Source organism: Rhineura floridana, chromosome 11, assembly GCF_030035675.1.
Source record: "Rhineura floridana isolate rRhiFlo1 chromosome 11, rRhiFlo1.hap2, whole genome shotgun sequence".
Taxonomy (NCBI): domain Eukaryota; kingdom Metazoa; phylum Chordata; class Lepidosauria; order Squamata; family Rhineuridae; genus Rhineura; species Rhineura floridana.
Window position 1 is genome coordinate 22968100 of NC_084490.1, and position 22740 is coordinate 22990839.

At 45.6% G+C, this 22740-nt stretch overlaps 2 protein-coding genes across 2 annotated transcripts in view; both read left to right on the forward strand.

The window, feature by feature from the left end:
* The window catches only part of LOC133365850 (tyrosine-protein phosphatase non-receptor type substrate 1-like), a 32191-nt gene that overhangs the window by 6124 nt on the left and 3327 nt on the right, over window positions 1-22740 (forward strand). Inside the window, exons 2-3 of the mRNA XM_061588198.1 lie at window positions 16646-16978; window positions 17357-17653. Coding sequence (XP_061444182.1) covers window positions 16646-16978; window positions 17357-17653 — 630 coding nt within the window. The remainder of the gene's footprint in view (window positions 1-16645; window positions 16979-17356; window positions 17654-22740) is intronic.
* Window positions 626-9370, forward strand: LOC133365851 (uncharacterized). Its single transcript, XM_061588199.1, has 4 exons — window positions 626-712; window positions 4370-4701; window positions 4814-6258; window positions 6589-9370. Exons 3-4 carry the CDS (start codon window positions 5378-5380, stop codon window positions 6977-6979), a joined length of 1272 nt encoding a protein of 423 aa, XP_061444183.1. The 5' UTR covers window positions 626-712; window positions 4370-4701; window positions 4814-5377; the 3' UTR covers window positions 6980-9370.

Here is a 22740-nt window from a genome sequence, read left to right on the forward strand (position 1 = left end):
AGAGTAATTGGTTTTAACATCTTAATAGTTTAATCCTGTTTTAATGCTGATTTTATATGTTTATATGTTTTATATTTTTATAGGTTCTTAATGATATGTACTTATTTTTATCTGGAAGCCGCCTTGAGTTTCAGTTTGGAAAAAGGGCGGGGTATAAATAAAGATAATAATAAATAATAATAATAATAGTCACTGTTCCTAATCAGACCAACAACACATATCTCGTACCAGGTTCTGGGCACCACTTAAGATTAAGCCAAGGGTTGCCACCTCTCTGGTCTGTTCAATGACCAACAGTTCTAGGCAGAGCTTGGAAGTAACTCGTTATTTTTAACGAGTTACTTGTAATTAGTTACAATTTTAAATAACGAGTGGGTAATTCCATTACATTTGGCAAGTAAAGGAACGACTAGTAATTTCCCTACTTTTCAGCTGCAACTTTAACGTTTCCACGTTAGGTTGGACGTTACTTGGGGGCGGGAACAAGGGGAAGTCAGCTCCTGGCTGTGATTGGTTAACACAAGACATGTGCCTCACACTGATTGGACCTCTGCGCAGACTCTCTCTTCCCTCGTGATCTGTGTTAGGAGGCACGAGGGAAGAGGTGAATAGGCAGGGCCTGCTACCGTCTAACTCTGAGAGGAAAAAATGGACGCCGGAGGAAAAAGCCAGGGCAAGGAAGGCAGCAGCAGAATGGCGAAGAGCTGTGGAGGTGAGTGACGATGATTTTTGTGTGTGTGTGTGTGTGCCCCGGTGTGTGTGTTTTCGGCTGGAGTCTCTGGTTTGGGGGGGCCTCCGGCTCTCTGGCTACCACCCCCTACTCTCCGGACTCTCAGCTTCAATTTAAAAAAAAAGTAAGTTTCTAGGTGGTCTAATTCCCGAGATATACACCAAAACGTCAACCCCCCCGCACAACTTTTTTTTAAACAGATCCATGCTCTAGCTACAGCTCCCATCAGCCCAATCCAGTGGCCATGCTGGCTGGGGCTGATGGGAGTTGTAGTTTAAAAAAGTAACTTTTCAAAGCTCTGGCTGTAACCCCGCCCTTTCATGATTGTAGCCAATGACGCCAGAGTTGTGACTTGTTGATCCAGGCATGCCTAGGCTGAATGTCAGAATATGGTGGCTTTGAGTTTTTTGCAGTTTGCGTAAGTAATATGGCTTAATGTTTTTTTCCTCTTCTGTCCAAGAGTCATACCCTGGGCTATGAAATATGAAAGTATTTAATCCAATATCTGCTTTTCTGGGAGTAAAGCCATTTCTGGGAGTAAAGCATGTACCTGGAGTAAACCCCATTGAACTCCATTAGGACTTGCTTTTGAGTAGACATGGTTAGGATTGTGCTGTAAATTAATGGGACTTGTGAGTAAACATAGTGCAGACTTGTGTTTGTGTTGTAAATCTCTCTCCCTCCAACCCTATTTTTAAAGAAATTAGGCAGGGTTTATCACAGTTTTTATTATGTAGGAAACTAATACTCATTTTTTAAAAAAATGAATGAAGTTTATTTATTTATTTATTTTTATTATTTGATTTATATCCCACCCTTCCTCCCAGTAGGAGCCCAGGGCAGCAAACAAAAGCACTAAAAACACTTTAAAAATCATAAAAACAGACTTTAAAATATATTAAAACAAAACATCTTTAAAAACATTTTTAAAAGCTTTAAAAACATTTTTTTTAAGAAAAAGTTTAAAAACATATTAAAAAGCAATTTCAACACAGACACAGACTGGGATAAGGTCTCAACTTAAAGGACTTGTTAAAAGAACAAGTTCCTTATCACTTGAGGCTGCAGTTTTCCCTGGTTGAGTAAGCCCCATTGAATACATTGGGACTTGCTTCTGAGTAAACAGACATAGGATTGCGCTATAAATATCTTTACAGGTTATATAAATAAACATATTTGATAGTCATGCTTATATAAATATTTTCATAGAATCATAGAATAGTAGAGTTGGAAGGGGCCTATAAGGCCATCAAGTCCAACCCCCTGCTCAATGCAGGAATCCAAATCAAAGCATTCCCGACAGATGGCTGTCCAGCTGCCTCTTGAACGCCTCCAGTGTCGGAGATCCCACTACCTCTCTAGTAATTAGTTCCATTGTTGTATGGCTCTAACAGTTAGGAAGCTTTTCCTGATGTCCAGTCGAAATCTGGCTTCTTGCAACTTGAGCCCATTATTCTGTGTCCTGCACTCTGGGATCATCGAGAAGAGATCCCGGCCCTCCTCTGTGTGGCAACCTTTCAAGTACTTGAAGAGTGCTATCATATCTCCCCTCAGTCTTCTCTCCTCCAGGTTAAATATGCCCAGTTCCTTCAGTCTCTCCTCATAGGGCATTGTTTCCAGTCCCCTGATCATCCTTGTTGCCCTCTTTTGAACCTGTTCCAGTTTGTCTGCATCCTTCTTGAAGTGCAGAGACCAGAACTGGACACAGCACTCAAGATGAGGCCTAACCAGTGCTGAATAGAGGGGAACTAATACTTCACATGATTTGGAAACTATACTTCTGTTAATGCAGCCTGATATAGCATTTGCCTTTTTTGCAGCCACATCACACTGTTGGCTCATATTCAGCTTGTGATCAACAACAATTCCAAGATCCTTCTTGCATGTCGTACTGCTGAGCCAAGTATCCCCCATCTTATAACTGTGCATTTAGTTTCTTTTTCCTAAGTGTAGAACTTTGCATTTATCCCTGTTGAATTTCATTCTGTTGTTTTCAGCCCAATGCTCCAGCCTATCAAGGTCCCTTTGAATTTTCTTTCTGTCTTCCACGGTATTAGCTATGCCCCCCAATTTTGTATCATCTGCAAATTTGATAAGCATGCTCTGTACCTCCTCATCCAAGTAGTTAATAAAAATGTTGAAGAGCACTGGGCCCAGGACCGAGCCCTGTGGTACCCCACTCATTACTTCCACCCAGTTTTGTCATGCTGTGTCCCTATAAGTATCCAATTGCATACTATGGTTGTACAATACTTCCTTTACATTTTAAGTATGCCTTGGGGTAGTCATGGTTCTCCATTGTTTTCATCCTGAGGGGCAGATAGGCTGAGAAATGGTGAGTAGCCCATGGTCACCCACTACACTTTATAGCTTATTTCCATTTTGAAAAATTAATTAAAACAATTTACATGCAGGCAAAATTTATTAAGTGGATTCACACAATATGTGTAAAGCACATCCAACTCGCATTTAAAGCGCATGACTTCCCCTAAAGAATTCTGGGAAGTGTCATTTCCCCCTCACAGTTATAGTTCTCACCACTCTTAACAAACTGCAGTTCCCATGATTCTGTGGTGGGATTCATGTACTTCAAATGGGTGTTGAATGTGCTTTAAAGGAATGGTGTGGATCTGCCCTAGGTATGATGTTCATTCAAGAGTGAATTGAAAATAACAATTTTAAAAGATACTTCTTACTCTTACTCATTTTTCAGACCTCTTTCTGAAGTAAAGGGTCAAATCTGTAAAAACATTTGGAGCAGCCACATTAAAAGATAAGGGCAGGGTATTCCAGGCAGGGGGTTGCCAACCCTGCTTGGATATGGATGTCTTTGCAGAAGAACCCTAGTCAAGGTTTACCAACAGCACAGTCCAAACTATATCTACTTAGAAGTCAATCCTTTTGAGTTCTATGGGGCTTAATCCCTTAGTAAGTGTGTTTAGAATTGCAGCCTTCAGGAGCCTCCATCTTTACTCCCCAAAGCTCCCATCTAACATCTCCACAACACTAGGCTCCTTTGTCTCTGCTGTGGCCTTCTGGTGACTGCCCTAGCCTGAAGGCACTTAACCCTTCTTGCTGAAAGCAAGTAGGCTAGATTAAGTGTTCCCTACCCAGGCTCATATATATAAAAGATAAAAGATAAACGGCATTTTGTCAAAAGTATTTTTGTCTACATTTTATACCTCATCCTTGGTTTTCCAAGCTTGGCATGGAATGCTTCTCATACAGAATTAATTTGTAATGTTGCATATTTATTATCATAATCATCATATTCAAAATAAAAAATATATGTACCGCCTTCAAGTTGATTCCAACTTATGGTGACCCTATGAATAGGGTTTTCATGAGGCTGAGAGGCAGTGACTGGCCCAAGGTCACTCAGTGAGCTTCATGGCTATGTGGGGATTTGAACCCTAGTCTCATTTTGTTCTCACAACAACCCTGTGAGATAGTAGGTTAGACTGGCCCAGGCAGGGTTATTTAGTGAGCAAAAATGATGCAAATAGGATCTCTTTTAATTGTGCTATCGACCTGCTTACTTCCAATCTGACTGGGGGATCTTGCAGCATGGGGAAGAGATGGGGGCACATCACAGCTGAAGTTCACCCATATAGGAGCATTATCTCTTGTTTATTACAGAGACGCCTGTTGCAGGTTTTGCTGCTGAGAGCAGCAGTCAGTTAGTGCGGCCACTTGAGTCACAGCTTGTTGATCCTGAGGAGGCAAAACTAGAAAGTGAGGTTCAGAAAGGAGGCCCTGTGCACGAGGAGGAGGAGGGCATGAAGCAGTGCCATTTGCCCACAGCCACATCTGCAGAACAGCAAGTACCATGGTTTGGCTTTGAGAAAGCTTGTACATTTGTGAGCCAGAGTGGGAAAAATGTTGTTGTACGATGCAATTACTGCCTTCCAAGGATCAAAAATCTGAGATCAGCTGTTTCCTCCTCATCCAATGTGAAGAAACATTTTGAGGTAAGCCTTTGTCATGCTGGTCCTCAAAGAGTGTCCATTGTCTATTTATGTTTAAATTGTGAAGTTCCTCTTCCATTTTTTCTTGGATTCATGCTTTGTTCTTCTTCCTCAGAGGGCACACCCTGAGAAGCTGAGAGCAATTGAAGAAGCAATAAAGGCAAGGAGACGTGGCCTTCCTGAACCAATGCATGACACGCCTCCTCCCAAAATGCTGAAGCAGCAGCAGACAACCCTTGAGAGGTGGGGATCTGGCAGGGAGCCTGCCACCCAGAGCAATCTCGACAGGAGAATCATTGATTTCATTGTAGAGGAGACATTACCACTTCAGACTGTGGACAAACCATCATTCATTAATCTGGTTCGCATTGGAATCCCCAAAGATCTCACCATCATATGTGCCAAGACTCTGAGAGACAGAATTGAGAAGAGAGCATGCCGCATGAGATAAACTCTTGCAAACCGAATGGGTGCTGTAGCATATATAGCAACCACTGCAGATTGTTGAACCAATGGCAAGAAGAGTTACTTTGGGGTAACAGCCCACTGGATTAACCCAACTACCCTGAAATGTGAGGTCGGGGCCTTGGCTTGTAAGCGTCTGAAGGGGCGCCATACATACAATGTCCTTTCAAAAGCACTGCATGATGTAGTGCAGTACAGGATCCACAACAAAGTTATGTGCACTACTACAGACAGTGGCTCCAACTTTGTGAAAGCGTTCAGAGTTTTCATGGCCAAAGAACCAGTGGAAGCTGCAGGCACCAGTGACGATGATGGTGATAACCAGGAGGAGGAGGAGGCTGAGGTGGAGTCTGTGCCTATCTGTGAGATCCTGGACACAGGACCTGAGACAGAGGAAGAAGCTGCAGACTCAGGAGAGGATTTTGTTTTACCACCACACCAGAGATGTGCTAGCCATACCCTCAACCTTGTGGCAACACAAGACATAGAGGCCATGCTTTCTGACTCCTCCAAAAGTAGTCTTCTTGGTCCTTTCAAGAAACAGTTTCGTTCCTTGATGGGAAAGTGCAGCAAGTTGTGGTCCAAGCAGAACCAGTCAGCCCAGATTGCTGAGTATATCCATGTGCAATGTGGTGTGTATCTGAAGGTACCGAATAAGACCAGGTGGAATTCCACCTTTGATGCGTTGAAGCAACTACATGAGCTCCTGTCAACTGTGCCACTAAAAACGCATGCCATAATGGACCACTGCTCCTTGTCCAGGATCACAGCTGCTGAGATTGAAGTGGTACAGGAATACACAGAGATTATGGAGCCACTAGCCCAGTCCCTAGATATCCTGCAACGGGAGAACGGCATGTTCATGGGGTATTTGCTACCAACGCTCTGCAATCTGGACCGCAAGTTAGAAGGACTGGAAAACAAACCTGAGAGGTACACATACTGTTTTCAGCTGCTGAGAGGTGTGCGCGAAGCCCTAAGAAAGCGGTTTGCAGCTATCTGGGAGGACAAGAAGCTTCTTCTGGCAGCCTGCCTACACCCTCGCTTCAAACTAGATTGGCTAGAATCGTGTCAGGCCACCACCCATACCAACAAGTAAGAACATTAGGGAAGCCCTTTGGGTGGATTACTCCAAGGGAAATGTTGTCTCAAGGGAGGCATCAGAGGGCTTAAGGTGGTAGGCAGGGGCTGGTCCTTTTCTTCCTGGGGCTCCTCATCACAACCTTGGGTTGCTGCAGGTAATCCTTAAGGGTCTGCTGTGCTGCCCCATGAGTGTGGTGACTTGGTCACCTTCCTACCTTCCATGTCATCATCCACAGGCTCAGGCTGGACCCTGAACCAGGGGACATGACAAGCATCAGGAAATGAAGAGCAGATGATGGTTTCCTAACATATATGTGTTAACATATCCTCTCTCTTTCTTAGATACACAATGGAAGCCTTGCTGAAAGCTGAAATAAAGATGGGTGTACTTAATGAGGACAGTGATCAGTCTTCAGATAAAGACCAGGAAGGAGATGACTTAGAAGATGACTTCTTTAACTTTCTGCCCCAGGGCAAGAAGTCAGCAGTGGACACTGCTGAGGAGGAACTGGTGAGGTACCTGAGGTCTCCCAGCAGGGAAGTGTCATCACTCCATGGCTTTCCACGTGTGCTGCGGTGTTTTTTGCAGCACAACACAGGCATGCCTTCAAGCGCCGCAGTAGAACGCCTGTTCAGTACTGGTGGCAATGTAATGACTGTAAAAAGACATTCCTTGTCTGACATGCTCTTTGAGCATCTTGTTCTTTTGAGACATAACAGAAACATATTATAAAAGCATTTCAAGTGTAAAATTTGATTTCAAGAGTTGGGGTATCTTCATTGCTTGGGGGGATGTGAGATTCTGTTATATCATTATGTTAATCTTAAGGATAATTTTTTTATTCTACTACCCCCTGTGTGTGTGTGTTTATTTTTAATATTGTTTTAGGCTTCTTAGATGTGCAGCAGCCAAGGCTAGCACCTTGTAGGAGTTTTTTTAAAAAAGTAACTGAAATGTAATTGTAGTGATTACTTTTGAGAAAAAGTAAAGTAATCAGTTACTTTCAGAGCAATTGTAATTGTAATGGTAATTGCTACTTTTTGGGCCAAGTAATTGTAACTGTAATTTATTACTTTTTAAAAGTAATCTTCCAAGCTCTGGTTCTAGGGCATAATCATTTAGGGGTATCTAGCTGGTATAGCACAATGGGGAGGAGAGCCTGGCTGGGAATCCAGAGTTTGTGAGTTCAAATCCCCGCTCGTGTCTCCTGGTGTAAAGGGCCAGCTAAAGATCACCCCCACAGTGAGTGGCTCAGGGGTTACATGCCCTGCCACCTGTGCAGCTGTGGGCAAGCTGCATAGTCCCAAGGAGCCCAGTTGCCCTCCAGCTGGCAGTTGCAGACAAGGAAGGGGCTGGTTTGTGCAGCTGTGGCAAGCTGAGCAGGCCCTAGCCAGCTGGGGAGGACTAGCCTCAGAGGGAGGCCATGGTAAACCCCCTCTGAATGCCGCTTACCATGAAAACCCTATTCATAGGGTAGCCATACGTCAGGATCGACTTGAAGGCAGACCATTTCCATTTCCAGAAATTATACCTCTCAGTCATGACTGGAACACATATGTAGCCAGTCTCTGTGAGGGTAGCTGAAGTCACCCATGTCAAAGATTGCCCCCCTGGGGTCCCTTGACCTCAGTACCCCAAGGGGGTTCTTTGCTTCCGAGAACAGTCCCAACTCCCTTGGGTCTCTGCTTCTCAGGCAAACTCTCCCTCCTTCAGGATTAGTTTCATGGTAGAACTGCCACCACCCCTCTTTCTTAGCTCCTTTCTCTGAGAAAGGGGACCTTGGAGAGCTAACTGAGTTCCTAGAGCAGACCTATTGTTATACCCTCTGCTCTAGGGCATTAACCCACACTAATTAACAGTAATCAGTAGTGTCCAGCAAAGACTGGATTTAGAATCATTCACTCCAAGCAATACACACCATTTATAAAAGGGAAGTTTATTTAAAAGAAAAGGAAAGTATATATAAAAAGAGAGCAGCATTTTCCTTAAAGATAATCACCCCCAGCTGGGCTACATGAGATACATTGGAATAACAAAGGTGAGAGATTCAATACAGAACAAAGAACATGACAAAAGCTTTCTAGCCTAAGATTTCCTACTCACAGTATAGTAGCCTGGTTCCCAATGGCTTTCCCTGGAGTTCTTAGATGAGTCAAGGTAGATGGTAATAGGGAACAACAACTGAAGGATCATCCTTCATTTTTATGGAGTTTGGCAGTCAACAGGGAGGGGGGGCAATTAGCCACCCTAAGCACCCCTTCCGTGACCACCTCCTTTGAAGATAAGGGGGCTAGACAGTCCTACCCAGGGGTCCTGATGTGCAATACCCCCTTTTTCTGACTTTTGATCTCAGGAGGCAAATAAGAGAACAGATAAGGTTCAGTTGCATCTTCTTGACTTTTGCAAATTGCCTGTCTGGCACTGAGCTGTGGATCTTGCTCAGCAGGGTGTCCCAGGGATCCACAAGGCTCCCAGAATTCTCTCTGGTTAAACCATTTTAGCTTGACCAAAGTTAGCTATTCTTGACATGCCCCCTTTTTGGGAAGATGGAATCTGTGAGCAGCGCTCACAATTCCATCTTGGTGAGACTCTTAGAATAGCTACAAAAGCAGTATCATGCATAACAGTACCGTTACAAAGCTGTTTACATACACAAGTACAAAACCATCAGTCATCAGAAGTAAAAGCACGGGACAGACCATCTGCAATGATATTCTTTTTACCCTGGATATGTTTGATAGAAAAATTGAAATCCTGCAAGGCTAAACTCCAACGTAAAAGTTTCTGGTTGGAGTTCTTCACTCTCGAAAGCCAACAAAGGGGAGAATGGTCGGTCTGTAGCGCCTTCTCCACAAATATGGGTGAAGTTTGTGTAATGCCCACCTATGGTCAAACATTCCTTTTCAATCGAATAAATCGATCTAGGGCCTTTCCGAATTGTGGAATAGCCTCCCCGAATAAATACGCCTGGCGCCGACGCTTCTATCTTTTCGGCGCCAGGTTAAGACCAGGCTATGCTCCCAGGCATTTTAATGCGTTTAATGTTACAATTTTAAATCTCTTTGTTTCAGTTTATTTATTGTGATATTTTGTAGTTCTGTACTTTTAATCTTTTGTACACCGCCCAGAGAGCTATTCGCTATGGGCGGTTTAAAAATGAAATAAAATAAATTAAATAAATAAATAAATAAATCGTGGCTGAAACCCTTTCTCTTTGGAGCAGTTTCCTGCTAAGGATAGCAACAGGATGCAAATTACCCTCTTCATTGGCTTGCATCAAGGCACAACCAATTCCAGATTCTGATGCATCTGTTTGGACTATAAATGGAGCATCAAAGTTAGGTGCTCTCAAGATAGGGTACTGAACCAGCAAGGTTTTCAAAGTGTCAAAGGCTTTCTGACACTGGTCAGACCACTGAACTCTGTTAGTGTCAGGCCCAGGATGTGACTCAGGAACCAGACCAACGGCTGTAGTTAATTCGTGTTTTATTAGGGTAATGTCCAAACAAAGACTGCGTTTTCTCATGAAGCAATACAGGGATACAGGTCCTGCGGCATTGGGAGAAAGTTGACAGAGCAAGGGACTTCTTCCCGCCTGTTCTTTAAGAAGGGGCCAAACGGGCGCGCAATCTTTCGCTCCTCCTTAACTGCCCCTCAGGTACTGCCCGCCTTCCCCCCCTTCTCTCCTGTCTTTTCAGCTGTCTGCGTGTGCGCGGTGAGGGGGGAAGCATCACCCCCTCCTCTTCTGAAGTTTCCGATTCCAGGATGGGGGATAGGGGAGGGGCTGATGGTAAACTGCCTCCCCGCTTTTCGGCTGTGAGCAGCCCTCCCTCTTTCCCCTCTTGCTCTGAGCCTGAAAGAGGGGGAGGCGTGAGAATGTCCAGGGAGGGCTCAGGCTCCCCATTGCTAAGCGACCTTATCACTGGCAGTTCCTCTGTTTCGTCTTCGCTCCAAAGGGGGGAAGTTCCTCCCCCTTCCCTCTGCCATCCATCCGAATACTCTTCTCCCAACTCTCCGGGATCCAGCTCCCCGGGATTGGGACCCCAGCTCTGCCTTCCGACAGTTAGGTTGATGCTTTTGGCACAAGTCAGTTAAAGGAGCAGCCACATTACTAAACCGAGGCACAAATTTCCTATAATATCCAGCCAGACCTAAGAAGGCCTGGACCTGTTTCTTAGTCCGAGGCACCGGCCACTTCTGAATGGCTTCTATCTTTGCCTCCAGGGGTCTAACTTCTCCCCCACCTACATAATGACCCAGGTAAATGGCCTGCCCCAAGCCAAACTGGCATTTCTGGGCTTCAACAGTAAGCTTAGCATCTTTAATCCTTTTAAACACAGCTGACAAGTGTTGGACATGAGAATCCTAGTCAGGGCTAAAGATTGCTATGTCATCTATATATGTGCAAGCAAAATTACTTAGCCCATTAAGCACTGTGTTAATTAGCCTTTGAAAGGCCATAGCCCCGCCCTTAACTCCAAAAGGTAACACTTTAAATTAGAACAATCCCATGTGGGTCACAAAAACAGATTTAAGAGCAGCATCCTGATCCAATGGCACCTGCCAATACCCCATAGTCAGATCCAGAGTTGTAATATATTTGGCACTTCCCAGCTGCTTGATTAGATGGTCCATGCGAGGCATAGGGTAAGGGTCATTCTGGGTAATGGAATGCAGCTGTCTGTAATCCACACAGAACCTGACCTCCCTCTCCTCCTTTTTTGACACCAACACAATAGGTGAAGACCAGGGGCTATTAGACGGTTCTATTACCCTCAGCTCCAAAATGGATTGAATCTCTTGCTCTACCCTTGCAGCATGATGTCCTTGTATTGTTTCATCATATTTACATGATAAACACGTGGCTTCTTTGTGGAATGGGGATAAGCCAACAAGTAATTAGTGCTGTTCAGCTTTTCATGGACAACCAAAGGACCCTCCCATTGTTAGGTTATTTTATTGCCTGGAACAACCTTCAGAACAAGTACCTCAGTTCCAACAGGAAAATGACAGACCTTGGTCTCAGTATCATACATGGCTTTTTGCCTTGACTGGGCTCCCCTTAGATTTTCTTGAGCCACCTCCCAGGCACTTTTTAATGTGTCCCTTAATCTCTGGAAATAAGCAGCCACTGGGACCAGAGAGAAACTTACTTACCCTCCCACTCAGCCTTCAACAAAGATAAGGGCCCACACACCTCCCTCCCAAAAATCAGAAAATTGGGGGTGTACCTGGTGCTCTCTTGATTTGCATCATTATATGCATACATAACATAAGGAATGCCCACATCCCAATCTCTAGGGTGCCACATGACATATGCCTTCAATAGCCTGGTAATGGTTTGATTCAGTCTTTCACAAAGTCCATTGGTTTGATGGCAGGCTGCTACAGAAACCAGGTGTTCCACTTCAGCCACTTCCCACAGCTTCTTGATCAATTTGACCACAAACCCTGGGCCTTGATCTGAGAGCAAAGTCTTTGGGAATCCTAGCCGAGAAAAAATTCCCAGCAAAGCTTTGGCTAGGCTTTTAGCTGTGATACTGGATAAAGGTATCGCTTCTCTGTTGGAGAATTTTGTATTTCTCCCTGGGTTCTTTTGCTGGGAGTCCTTGAATAAAAATTTTGAAGACACAGGCTTGCAGCAAAAAGGTAGGCCTTTATTGGATGACAAGTGTACACTTGGTCAGTCTCCCTCCTAGTGAGTGGAGAACTGCAACCTGGCACTGTTTGCCTGGGGGTTTTATACATTTCAGGACAAAGACTTTAGCATCTACCAATCAGGATTTAACACATCAGAATGACATTGACATGATAGTATTACACAGGCATTTTGCATAGGCATTGCATAGGTACTGTACTTCTCTGCATCGTGTTCTAGTGAATTTGGTGTTCTAATGAATTTGGCAATGTTCAGTACTTCACATGAAAGTACATTTTCACAGTGAGCTAAGCACTCCAGCTAATGAACTAAGCATTTTAGCTATTCTGCAATTCTTTCTACGTCTTAGAGGTACCGAGATATTCAGCACAGTGTTACCAATTATTTTGAGTACAAGTAGTTCCAAACAACCAGCATAGTCAGGTAGACAGCTGCAAGAAGAAAAAGATCTGGCTTCCTACTAAATTATTAAAATGTTATGAACCTTTATAGCTTTATAAAAGAATGTTTTTGCTTATTGATTATGTATATTGAGTTCCCCATTAGCTATACATGTATGTATATATAAAATTCCCCATTATCTCCATATCTGGTTGCATAATCTATGTACGTTAAGATGAATGTTTTGCCAGATCTAGATACCTGTAGAGGACCTATAACGTCTACCGCCATGCGTTCAAAAGGCTCAGTCATAATTTGAGACACTGGCAAGGGTGCTTTTGGATGATCTCGAGGGTTCCCCGCCCATTGACAGACATCACAGCTGGCACAGAACTCACAGACCGCCTTGGTGACCTGTGGCCAATACAGGCCCCTTGTAATCCAGGCTAAAGCTCGTTTAACGCCCATGTTCGCGCCAAAGAGGGATTCATGTGCCAATTTCAACACAGATGCCCTATATTCTAGTGGCACAATTAACTGCCTCGTCGATTTCCAACGTAATGCATTCCCTTGAGGAATGAACTCTCAAAATAACAATCCATTTGTCCAGAAAATCCGTAGCTTTACTTCTTTAGACAAAGTCTCTGGAGTATTCTCTGCTATTGTTCGACATTCCTCCAGACTCTGGTCAGTTAGTAAAGCTTTCTTAAAGTTATCAGACAGTGCAACATTGGATCCTAACATTGCCTCTCCCTCAACAATAGTGTCATCAGCACAACCTCTGGGCTGTCTCCCCCCTCCTCCTCGGCTTCCCTGCTTTCAACAGGTGTTGCTATGGGGACCGGTTCATTGGGAGAGACACCTTGAGGGATTATCTCGGTAGGCATTAAAAGAACCTGGTTGATATAAATGGGCTCACTAATTTTTTTAAGAGACCACACTTGTTGTCCAGGCTGTATGAGAGTCTGGCAATATTTCCCAGGGCTTGTCCTCCCAGCCCTTCTCCCTGTGCCTTTCCCTGGGGTTGCTTATTAACACTCACCTCTCTGGGGATGACTGGGCAACAGCAGTGCCTGGCTCAAAAGCTGGCTCACTAACAGTCCACTCCTCCCCACTGGCCCCTTTGGAAGTTTGTACAGGAAGTTCAGGGGGTTCAACCCTGCCTGGTCCTGCCGTCTTTGCACAATTCACTGGTGCAACTATAGGAGCTTTGGGGTGCGCTCCTGCTGGCTTTTTCAGGGGTTTGGAACATTGCCATTTTACATGTCCTCTTTCATTGCAATTAAAGCATGTGAGATCAGTAGGGGAAGTAGATGCTTGTCCACTCGATGGATACTTTTCTTCCACTTGCAACTTTGGCTGGCTCCAAAACTTCTTTCTTCCCTCTGCTGCCTTTTCCCATTGTTGCTCTTTGAAGGCTCCCAGCTTCTTAAGAGGCTGAAATTGCTGGCTGTCACTGCCACGTGCACAATTTGCAGCTAGCTTGTCAGCGAGTAGACCAGCTTCCTTAATGGTCTTTAGGACCTTGGTCCTGAACAATAGCTGCCAAGTCTGCAGGGAGTCCTTTATAGAACCTTTCTCTAGCCATCAGGTCCATGAACACAATACTAACGCCTGCAGCTTCCTTCCACAAATGCAGGGTTTTCAAGGTTCTCATTGAGAAAGCAACATAGCTTTCCTTGGCCATCTTTTGCACATGTTCAAACTTGCGCTGGCAAAGGTCCTCATTTAAAGCAAAATGCTCTCTCACCATCTCTTTGAAGAAGGGGTAGTCATCCTCCTCTTCTTCAGCTAGGGTTCCTAGCAGCTCCATGATTTCTCTGCTGGCTTCTCCCCGCAATAGTTTCATCCATAGCTCAGGAGCGATTTTCTGATCTCTGCAAGCTTGCTCAAAGACTTGGAAAAATGCATGAACGTCTCCACTAGCAGAATATACAGGCAAAAGATGTTTGTCAATCTTCTTCAACGCACTCTTGGGTCTGGACTGTTGCTGCTGAGTAGTTTCAGCTGTAACCCCATCAGCCCTCTTTGTAGTTCAGTCATTTCTTTAAGCTGATCTCTCAGCTCTTCCCACAACTTTCCTGTCGCCACTGGAGTTCTGCTTCCCCCTCCGGGGTTTTCACGGAGCTCAACCGCCTGGCGCACCCTGAGGGTTCTGCAGTGGGCTCCTCTTGTTCCAACTGCAGAGGGCTGTCCTCATGGTCACTATCTTCCGACTGATTTCTTAGCTCAGACATTGCCTGCAAACCAGCTTTTGCTGCAATATTTTCTCTTTTGGATGCTTTCTTGACTTCATTCTTATCTCAAGATCTCCATGAGCATTTTGATTGGGGGAATAATAGCACATCCCCAGTACTAAATTACTCTTGGGGCCTGATATCCCCACCCATAACACTTCCGTGGAGGAATCTGCCTCTTTTGGGATTACTAGCTTGTTGGACTCAATGCCCTCTTTGATATACAGAGTGACACCACTTACAGTACGCCCATCCTTGATCTTTCTATAGAGTTTGTATCCAGGGAGATATCTGTGTCCCATTGCTTCGCTCCATTCCACCAGCTTTCAGTTATGCCCACTATATCTATGCTGTCCTCTAAGACCATGGTTCCCAGCTGTGGTCCATAAGTGTAAAAATACAATTTAAAAATCATACAGCATCTAGCACAGTGCATTGCAATTGCTATAATAGGTATGCTCTGCCTCAGTGGTGGCAGGCAATATACTTCCAAATACCAGTTAGTGGAAATTGCAGGAGGGGAGAGTGCTCTTGTGCTTAGGTCCTGCTTGCGGGCTTCCCCCAGGCACCTGGTTGACCACTGTGAGAACAGGATGCTGGACTAGATGGGCCGCTGGCCTGATGCTGCAGGGTTCTTCTTATGTTATGTTCTTAATAGGCAGAAAAATCCTTAAATGGTCTTCCAAGACCCTCAACAATTTTCAAGTCGTCTGTAGGGGGGAAATTTGGGGACCACTGCTCTAAGACCAAGCACACTCCAGTTAACCCTTACTGGCCTGGAGGCTTCTAGCACTAGCATGTATACATTTACATACAAATGTCTTTGGCACGTATGTTTTGGCCTGCAGTGCTTTTGACACTTGCCTCTCTGAATTGCTGTCCTGTCCTGCTGCACTCACAGTGCCTAGTTCTGTTCCTCTGAGTCCTCCTCTCCCATTTAAATTATCATATTTCTTTTCACCTTGATCTTCATCCCAGAAGGGAATTCGTTCTGACCCAGATCCCCCTTGGCTCCTGTTGGTTGCCCACACCCTGCAATCAGTTTAAACATGGGAAATCTTCTTCTTTGAATGGGGCTAAAGGTAAAAGAAAAAAGGGGTTGACTCCTCTACTCAAGTGGCAGTGTAGTAATAAGTAAGTACTGGAAAACTGGAACTGGACTAACTCTTAACTGGTGGTATCACAATGTCTGGCAAATAACATTGGTGGAAAAACTCACTGATAGACTAAAAACTGCCAGAGGACAAAAAAGTGATTTTGAAGTGATGTGGTTCTTCTTCATTTCATTTGTAACTACTTCGCACTCCTTGTGGAAGGACTCGGTCAACTAACAAAAATGAATCTATTTGGGCTTTTGTATACCTCTGTGTTCTTTTTACTGGCTATTGTTTGTTTGCATTACAAACATATGAATAAACATATTTTTAAAAATCAAACTAATAAAGATGTTCTAGCTCAAATGTTCTAGCTCAAAAAAAGTGGCAGTGCAGAGAGTCTTTGTGGAAGCTAATGTGGTGGCACCAGTGTGCGGAACCTCTGGTCCTCCAGATATTGCTGCCATCATCCCTGGCCATTGGCCATGCTTGCTAAGGCCAATGGTAGTTGTAGTTCAGCAACATCTGGCGGGCCAAAGGTTCCGCACCCCTATGGAAGTAGATGACTACTTTTTCTTCTTTGTAAAGGAAGAGGCTGAAAAAGGCTCAACTGTGTTGAGATTTAAACTGGTTCTCAAGACTCCTGTAACTGACCTGGTTATTACCAAGGGATTCTGGGAACAGTACATCTGTTACAGATAAGCCCTCTTCATATAGCTGCATTTCACAGGAATCATAATGGTTAAAATGGATTTAAAATGGGTTCAGTTTGTGGTGTAGACCATCTCTGATTAACTCTCACCTTTGCCTAAGGCCATGTTCACACCAGATGTTTATTCCTGGAGAACTCTGGGAATTGTAGCTCTGTGAGAATCTAGGGCTCTCCTCTAACAACTCTCGGCACCCTTCACAAACTCTATCCTTCCCAGGGAAACCATGACTATTGAAAGTGGAATAATAGTGGAATAAATGTTTGGTGCGAATGTGGTCTAACTGTAATGCTGGTTGCTACCTTTTTCCTTTTCAGGGACAGCTGTGAGGGTCACAGTCCCTGCATTACCAATCCAGGCAAGACCGGGCTCTGATGTACATCTGCCTTGTGACTTCATAGATACTGCCAGCCTGATACACCTTAAGGAACTGGCTGTGAAGTGGACGGTGGGTGGGCAAATAGTTGCAAAATATGATGATGGACTCAAAGCAAATAGGCCGGGGGCAGTGATGACTGCTGAGCAGCTGCAAGCGGGCAATGCCACCCTCTTGCTTCCAGGCATCAATGATGGGGAAGCTGGCATCTATACGTGTTTTGTTATCCATTCACCCAACAAAGGAGAAGGAAACGTGGAGTTGAGAGTGGAAGGTAAGGGAAGCAAAGGGGAAAGTGGCTGTGGGTAATATTTTGCCATCTACAGTGTTTTTAGAGCACTCAATGTCCTTCATAGTTGAAAGTCCCTGACATAAAACACCCTTTTAATGCTTGCTATTTAAAGCACTTCACATTATCTCAAGATTAAACAGACCTGACAGCAGTGGTGGCTGGTGGCTCCATGTCAGTGGGGCAGTGGAATCCGTTCTGGGTTTTAGTCCAGATTTTCAAGGAGCTATCCATGGTGCTTCAGCACCTTGAAAGCACTCTATAGATTTTGGCAAGCAATGGGTCAGGATAGATGGAAGGACTTTAATGCTTTAGTTGAGTCACCAAAGAAGACGTTCTCCTAACCTTCCTCTCTGCCTCCAGCTCCTCCACGCCTAACACTTGGCTCCACAAAGCTGCAGTTGGCCAAACCAGGTGCTGTGACGTGCACAGCATCAGACTTTTACCCTAGCAAGGTCTCAGTGACGTGGCTGCGAGATGGTGAGACTGTAAAAACCGAATTGCCCCTTGTCCAGTCTGGCCCTCATGGTCTGTTCTACGCAGAGAGTGTCCTGAAGCTCACACCTCAGATCACTGACGTTAATGCTACCTTCTCCTGCCATGTCCATCATCAAGCGACAGAAGAACCAATTCGTGAAGATTTTAAGCTCCGGGTGCAAGGTAAGTGAGAACCTTTCCTGTGGAACCCAGGAGCCTTGATGCTCCCCCTTTCTCCCATGCCTCCGCTAACTAAATCTCCCCCGCTTTGTGAGACCCAAGAGTTTTAATTCACACTCTCTACCCTACTTTGTCATGGCCTTTTTTCCTCCCTAAAAAGTCCTAGTCCTTATCCAGCTAGCCTCTTCTTCACGAAAAAAAAATGTTGCTTTGCTGAAGCGGATGAAGGTTTGTTTCCATGCTAGGGCCCTGTAGCATTGTTAAGGCACAGCTTTTCTGCAAATCAGTTGGAAGTGGAATAAATATGATGGTTTCACATAACTCTCAATATGGTGCTATATTAATCAGAAATGTATTTCCTTGTGGTCAAGATCATAAACAGAGATGGGGAACGTCTGGCCCTCCAGATGTTCTTGGACTCCAGCTCCCATCAGCCCAAGCCAGCAAGGCCAATGGTCAGGGTGATGGGAAATGTAGTCCAACAACATCTGGAGAGCCACAGGTTCCCCATCCTTGTCTCATATGTTCAGGAAAGATCCTCTGCAGTGAGGTCTGTCTGGTGCCTTTGTTTGACACCTTTTTATCTCACCCTTTTGACAGACTAGGTAGATGATGTTTGTTTGCTGTTAGTGTGCTGTCAAAGGACACAGAATGAAATTTAACAGGGATAGGTGTAATAATAATAATAATAATAAATTTAATTTCTGTGTTGCCTATCTGGCCAGAGGCCACTCTAGGCGACGTACAAAACAGTTAAAACACAATAAGATAAAATACAATAATACAATATAAAAACAATATAAGAACAATACAGCATCAATATTAAAACAGGGTAGGAGGCATTTCAGTCTTACCACTTAACCCTCCCGGAGATCCCAAAGGCCTGTTGAAAGAGCCAGGTCTTTAAGGCTTTACGGAATGCATTTATGGAAGAGGCGTGCCGAAGATCTTGTGGGAGGGAGTTCCAGAGGGTGGGGGCCGCCACTGAGAATGCCCTCTCTCTTGTACTCGCCAATCTAGCTGTTTTTGTCAGCGGGATTGAGAGAAGGCCTTGTGTGGCTGATCTTGTCGGGCGGCATAATTGGTGGCGTTGAATGCGCTCCGTAAGATAAACTGGGCCGGAACCGTATAGGGCTTTAAAGGTTAATACCAACACCTTGAATTGGGCCCGGAAAACAACTGGAAGCCAGCGTAGATCGAACAACACTGGTGTGATGTGATCCCGGCGGCGACTATTCGTAAGTAGTCGAGCCGCCGCATTTTGTATAAGTTATAATTCCCGGACCGTTTTCAAGGGTAACCCCACGTAGAGCGCATTACAGTAGTCCAAACGAGAGGTGACCAGGGCATGTACTACCAGGGGGAGCTGATGAACAGGAAGGTAGGGTTGCAGCCTTCGTATGAGGTGTAGTTGATACCAGGCTGCCCGGCTCACTGCCGAAATCTGAGCCTCCATGGACAGCCTGGAGTCAAGTACAACCCCAAGGCTGCGGACCTGGTCCTTCAGGGGTAAACTCACCCCACTGAACCTCAGGTCAACATCTCCCAACCTTCTTTTGTCCCCCACAAGCAGCACCTCGGTCTTATCGGGGTTCAGCTTCAGCTTGTTCCTTCCCATCCATCCACTCACGGATTCCAGGCACTTGGACAAGGTCTCCACAGCCAACTCTGGTGAAGATTTAAACGAAAGATAGAGCTGAGTGTCATCTGCATATTGGTGACACTGCAGCCCAAATCTCCTAATGATTGTCCCCAGCGGCTTCATATAAATGTTAAATAGCATGGGAGAGAGGATAGAACCCTGTGGCACACCACAATTGAGAGGCCAAGGGTCTGAAACCTCCTCCCCCAATGCTACTTGTTGGTACCTATCGGAGAGAAAGAAACGGAACCACTGTAATACAGTTCCTCCAGTTCCCAATCCCTCCAGGCGATGTAAAAGGATACTGTGGTCGACAGTATCAAAAGCTGCTGAGAGATCGAGGAGGACAAGAAAGGTGAATTCTCCCCTATCTAATGCCCTCCTCAGATCATCTACCAGAGCGACCAAGGCTGTTTCAGTTCCGTGACCGGTCCTGAAACCCGATTGGTATGGATCCAAGTAATCCGTTTCATCCAAGTGTGTTGACAACTGGTTGGCCACCACTCGCTCAATGACCTTGCCCAAAAATGGTAAGTTCGAAATTGGGCGGAAGTTATTGAAAACTTGGGGATCCAAGGAGGGCTTCTTCAGAATGGGCTTTACAATTGCCTCCTTGAAGGCTGATGGCATCACACCCTCTTTCAAGGATGCGTTTACCACCGCCTTGATCCCCTCGCCCAATTTCTCTCTGCAGCTCATAAGGAGCCACGATGGGCAAGGATCAGTTAGGCAAGTGGTAGGCTTCACAGATGAAAGCACCTTGTCCACATCCTCAGAAGGGAGAAGCTGAAACCGATCCCAACTTACCAGCATGCAACTGGTCAACTCTGGTTCATCCACTGTATCCACGGCGCACGGGATCGAGCTCCGTAGGTGTTCGATTTTGTCAGCGAAGTGCTTTGCTAATATATCACAGGAGGCCTTTGACTGTTCCAAGGGTTCCTGAGCAGCTGGACCGACCAGGCTTCGGACCACCTGGAACAGCCTCCTGGGACAGCACTCCGCAGACGCAATAGAGGCAGCAAAGAAAGCCTTCTTTCCTGCCTTTATTGCCACTTGGTAGGCAGCTACTGCTGCTCTAACCTGTGTCCGGACATCTTCGGAGCGGGATTTCCGCCACCGGCGCTCTAGTCGTCTCACCTCCTGTCTCAAACTACGCAGCTGCGGTGTATACCATGGTGCTAGTTGAGTTCTATTCAGGGGGATAGGACGTTTCGGAGCCACCCAGTCTAATGCCCTGGTGATCCCATCATTCCACTCCTTCACCAGGGTTTCGACCGGGCGACCTTCTGCAGGTTCCAATTCCCCTAGTGCAGTCAGGAATCCATCCGGATCCATCAGGCGCCTGGGGCGGACCATTCTAATAGGTCCTTCACCCCTGCGGAGGGGGCATGGCATCGAGAAGTCCATGTTTACCAGGTAGTGATCTGACCATGACACCGGGGTGGAATGAACCACTCCCAACTTCAGACCACTTCTCTCCTCTCCCAGGACAAACACAAGGTCGAGAGCATGACCGGCTACATGGGTGGGCCCAGTATTACTAAGGTGCAGTTCCCAGGAAGCCATGGTTTCCAGGAAATCCCGAGGGGCTCCAGTGAGAGTGGCCTCGGCATGCACGTTAAAGTCACCCAGCACTAACAATTCTGGGGACAATGCCCGTACAGCCGAGACCACCTCCAGCACCTCGGCCAGGGAGTCTGCTGTGCAGCGGGGTGGGTGGTACACCAGCAGGATCCCTAAACTGCCCTTCGGGCCCAACCTCCAGTAATACAATCAACAAATTGAGTCCTATGGAGAGGAGGTCTGGCAAAAACCAAGGACTCTCGGTAGATGACTGCCACGCCCCCTCCCCGCCTTCCTACTCTTGGCTGCTGTGCATAACGGAAACCCAGTGGACACATGGCCTCAAGAATGGGAGCAGAGGCTTCGTCCAACCAAGTCTCCGTAATGCATGCCAGGTCTGCCCGCCCATCCAAGATCATATCATGAATGAGTGGGGTTTTCTGAGCCACAGACCTGGCATTACATAACAGCAGTCGAAGGTCGGTAGGAACCTCGCGTCCCCCAGTTTTCGTCTGGTTCTGAGCAGACCCGGAACATGGGATGGATATAATGCATCTATCCCATGTTCCCCTATTCCGGCATGGTCTGCCAGTAGCACCCTTCCAGCGCCTGCCGCCCAAACTTCCTATAGCTTGGCCCCCCACTTCCCTCCCTGGCTTGCACATGCCTCTATTCCTATCTGCCAGTCAACAGGTCACCCACCCTAACAAATTTTTGTCCGGAGACCCGCCTCCGTACCCAATAACAGCTGTAATTAATAAAATAAATTAATTTAAATTAAACTAAATCAATATAATTCACCCCACTTTCACATTCACATTCACACATTCATACACACTTCACGAACCGGCATCTGGGACAGATTGAACAGTATCAGGCACAGCTGGCTGGTCCTGCAAGGTGCCCACGTGCAGAGCAGGAGCCCAAGAAGGAGAGAGCAGAGTTGTTGGCCAAGCAACAGCAGCAGCAGCACAAGCAGGCAGATGGCTCTCCCTCCCTGGGCGATGATGGTCCTCTTCCCTTGCAGGCACTGGATCTACACCTAGGTTCTACACCTAGGAAAAAGAAACCAAATGCATAGTTATAAGATGGGGAATACTTGGCTTAGCAAATTACATGCGAGAAGGATCTTGGAATTGTTGTTGATCACAAGCTGAATATGAGCCAACAGTGCGATGTGGCTGCAAAAACGGCAAATGCCAATTTAGGCTGCATTAACAGATGTATAGTTTCCAAATTGCGTGTACTAGTTTCCCTCTATTTGGCACTGGTTAGGCCTCATCTTGAGTACTGTGTCCAGTTCTGAACACCACACTTTCAGAAAGGTGCAGACAAACTGAAACAGTTCAGAGCAGGGCAATGAGGATGATCAGGGGACTGGAAACAAAGCCCTCTGAGGAGAGACTGAAAGAACTGGGCATGTTTAGCCTGGAGAAGAGAAGACTGAGGGGAGATATGACACTTTTCATGTACTTGAAAGGTTGCCACACGGAGGGCCAGGATCTTTTCTCGATCATCCCAGAGTGCAGGACACGAAATAATGGGCTGAACTTACAGGAAGCCAAATCTCAACTGAACATCAGGAAAATCTTCCTAACTGTTATAGCGGTATGACAATGGAACCAATTACCTAGGGAGGTGGTGGGCTGTCCAACACTGGAGGCATTCAAGAGGCAGCTGGACAGCCAGCTGTCGGGTATGGTTTAATTTGGATTTCTGTATTGAGCAGAGGGTTGGACTTTATGGTCTTATGGGTCCCTTCCAACTCTACTATTCTATGATTCTATAAGCAGGGGTTGTTTTGTATATTTTTATGACTTGTATGATCTTTTAATGTGTTAATAGGATAATGTATTTATATTTATGTTTTTAAATATGTTGG

Bases quoted from the DNA above. Each gene is read 5' to 3' on its own strand.
- LOC133365851 (XM_061588199.1), top strand. From the start codon at position 5,378: ATGTGCACTACTACAGACAGTGGCTCCAACTTTGTGAAAGCGTTCAGA. The intron at 6,259-6,588 runs GTAAGAACATTA...TCTCTTTCTTAG, and splicing joins GCCACCACCCATACCAACAA to ATACACAATGGAAGCCTTGC.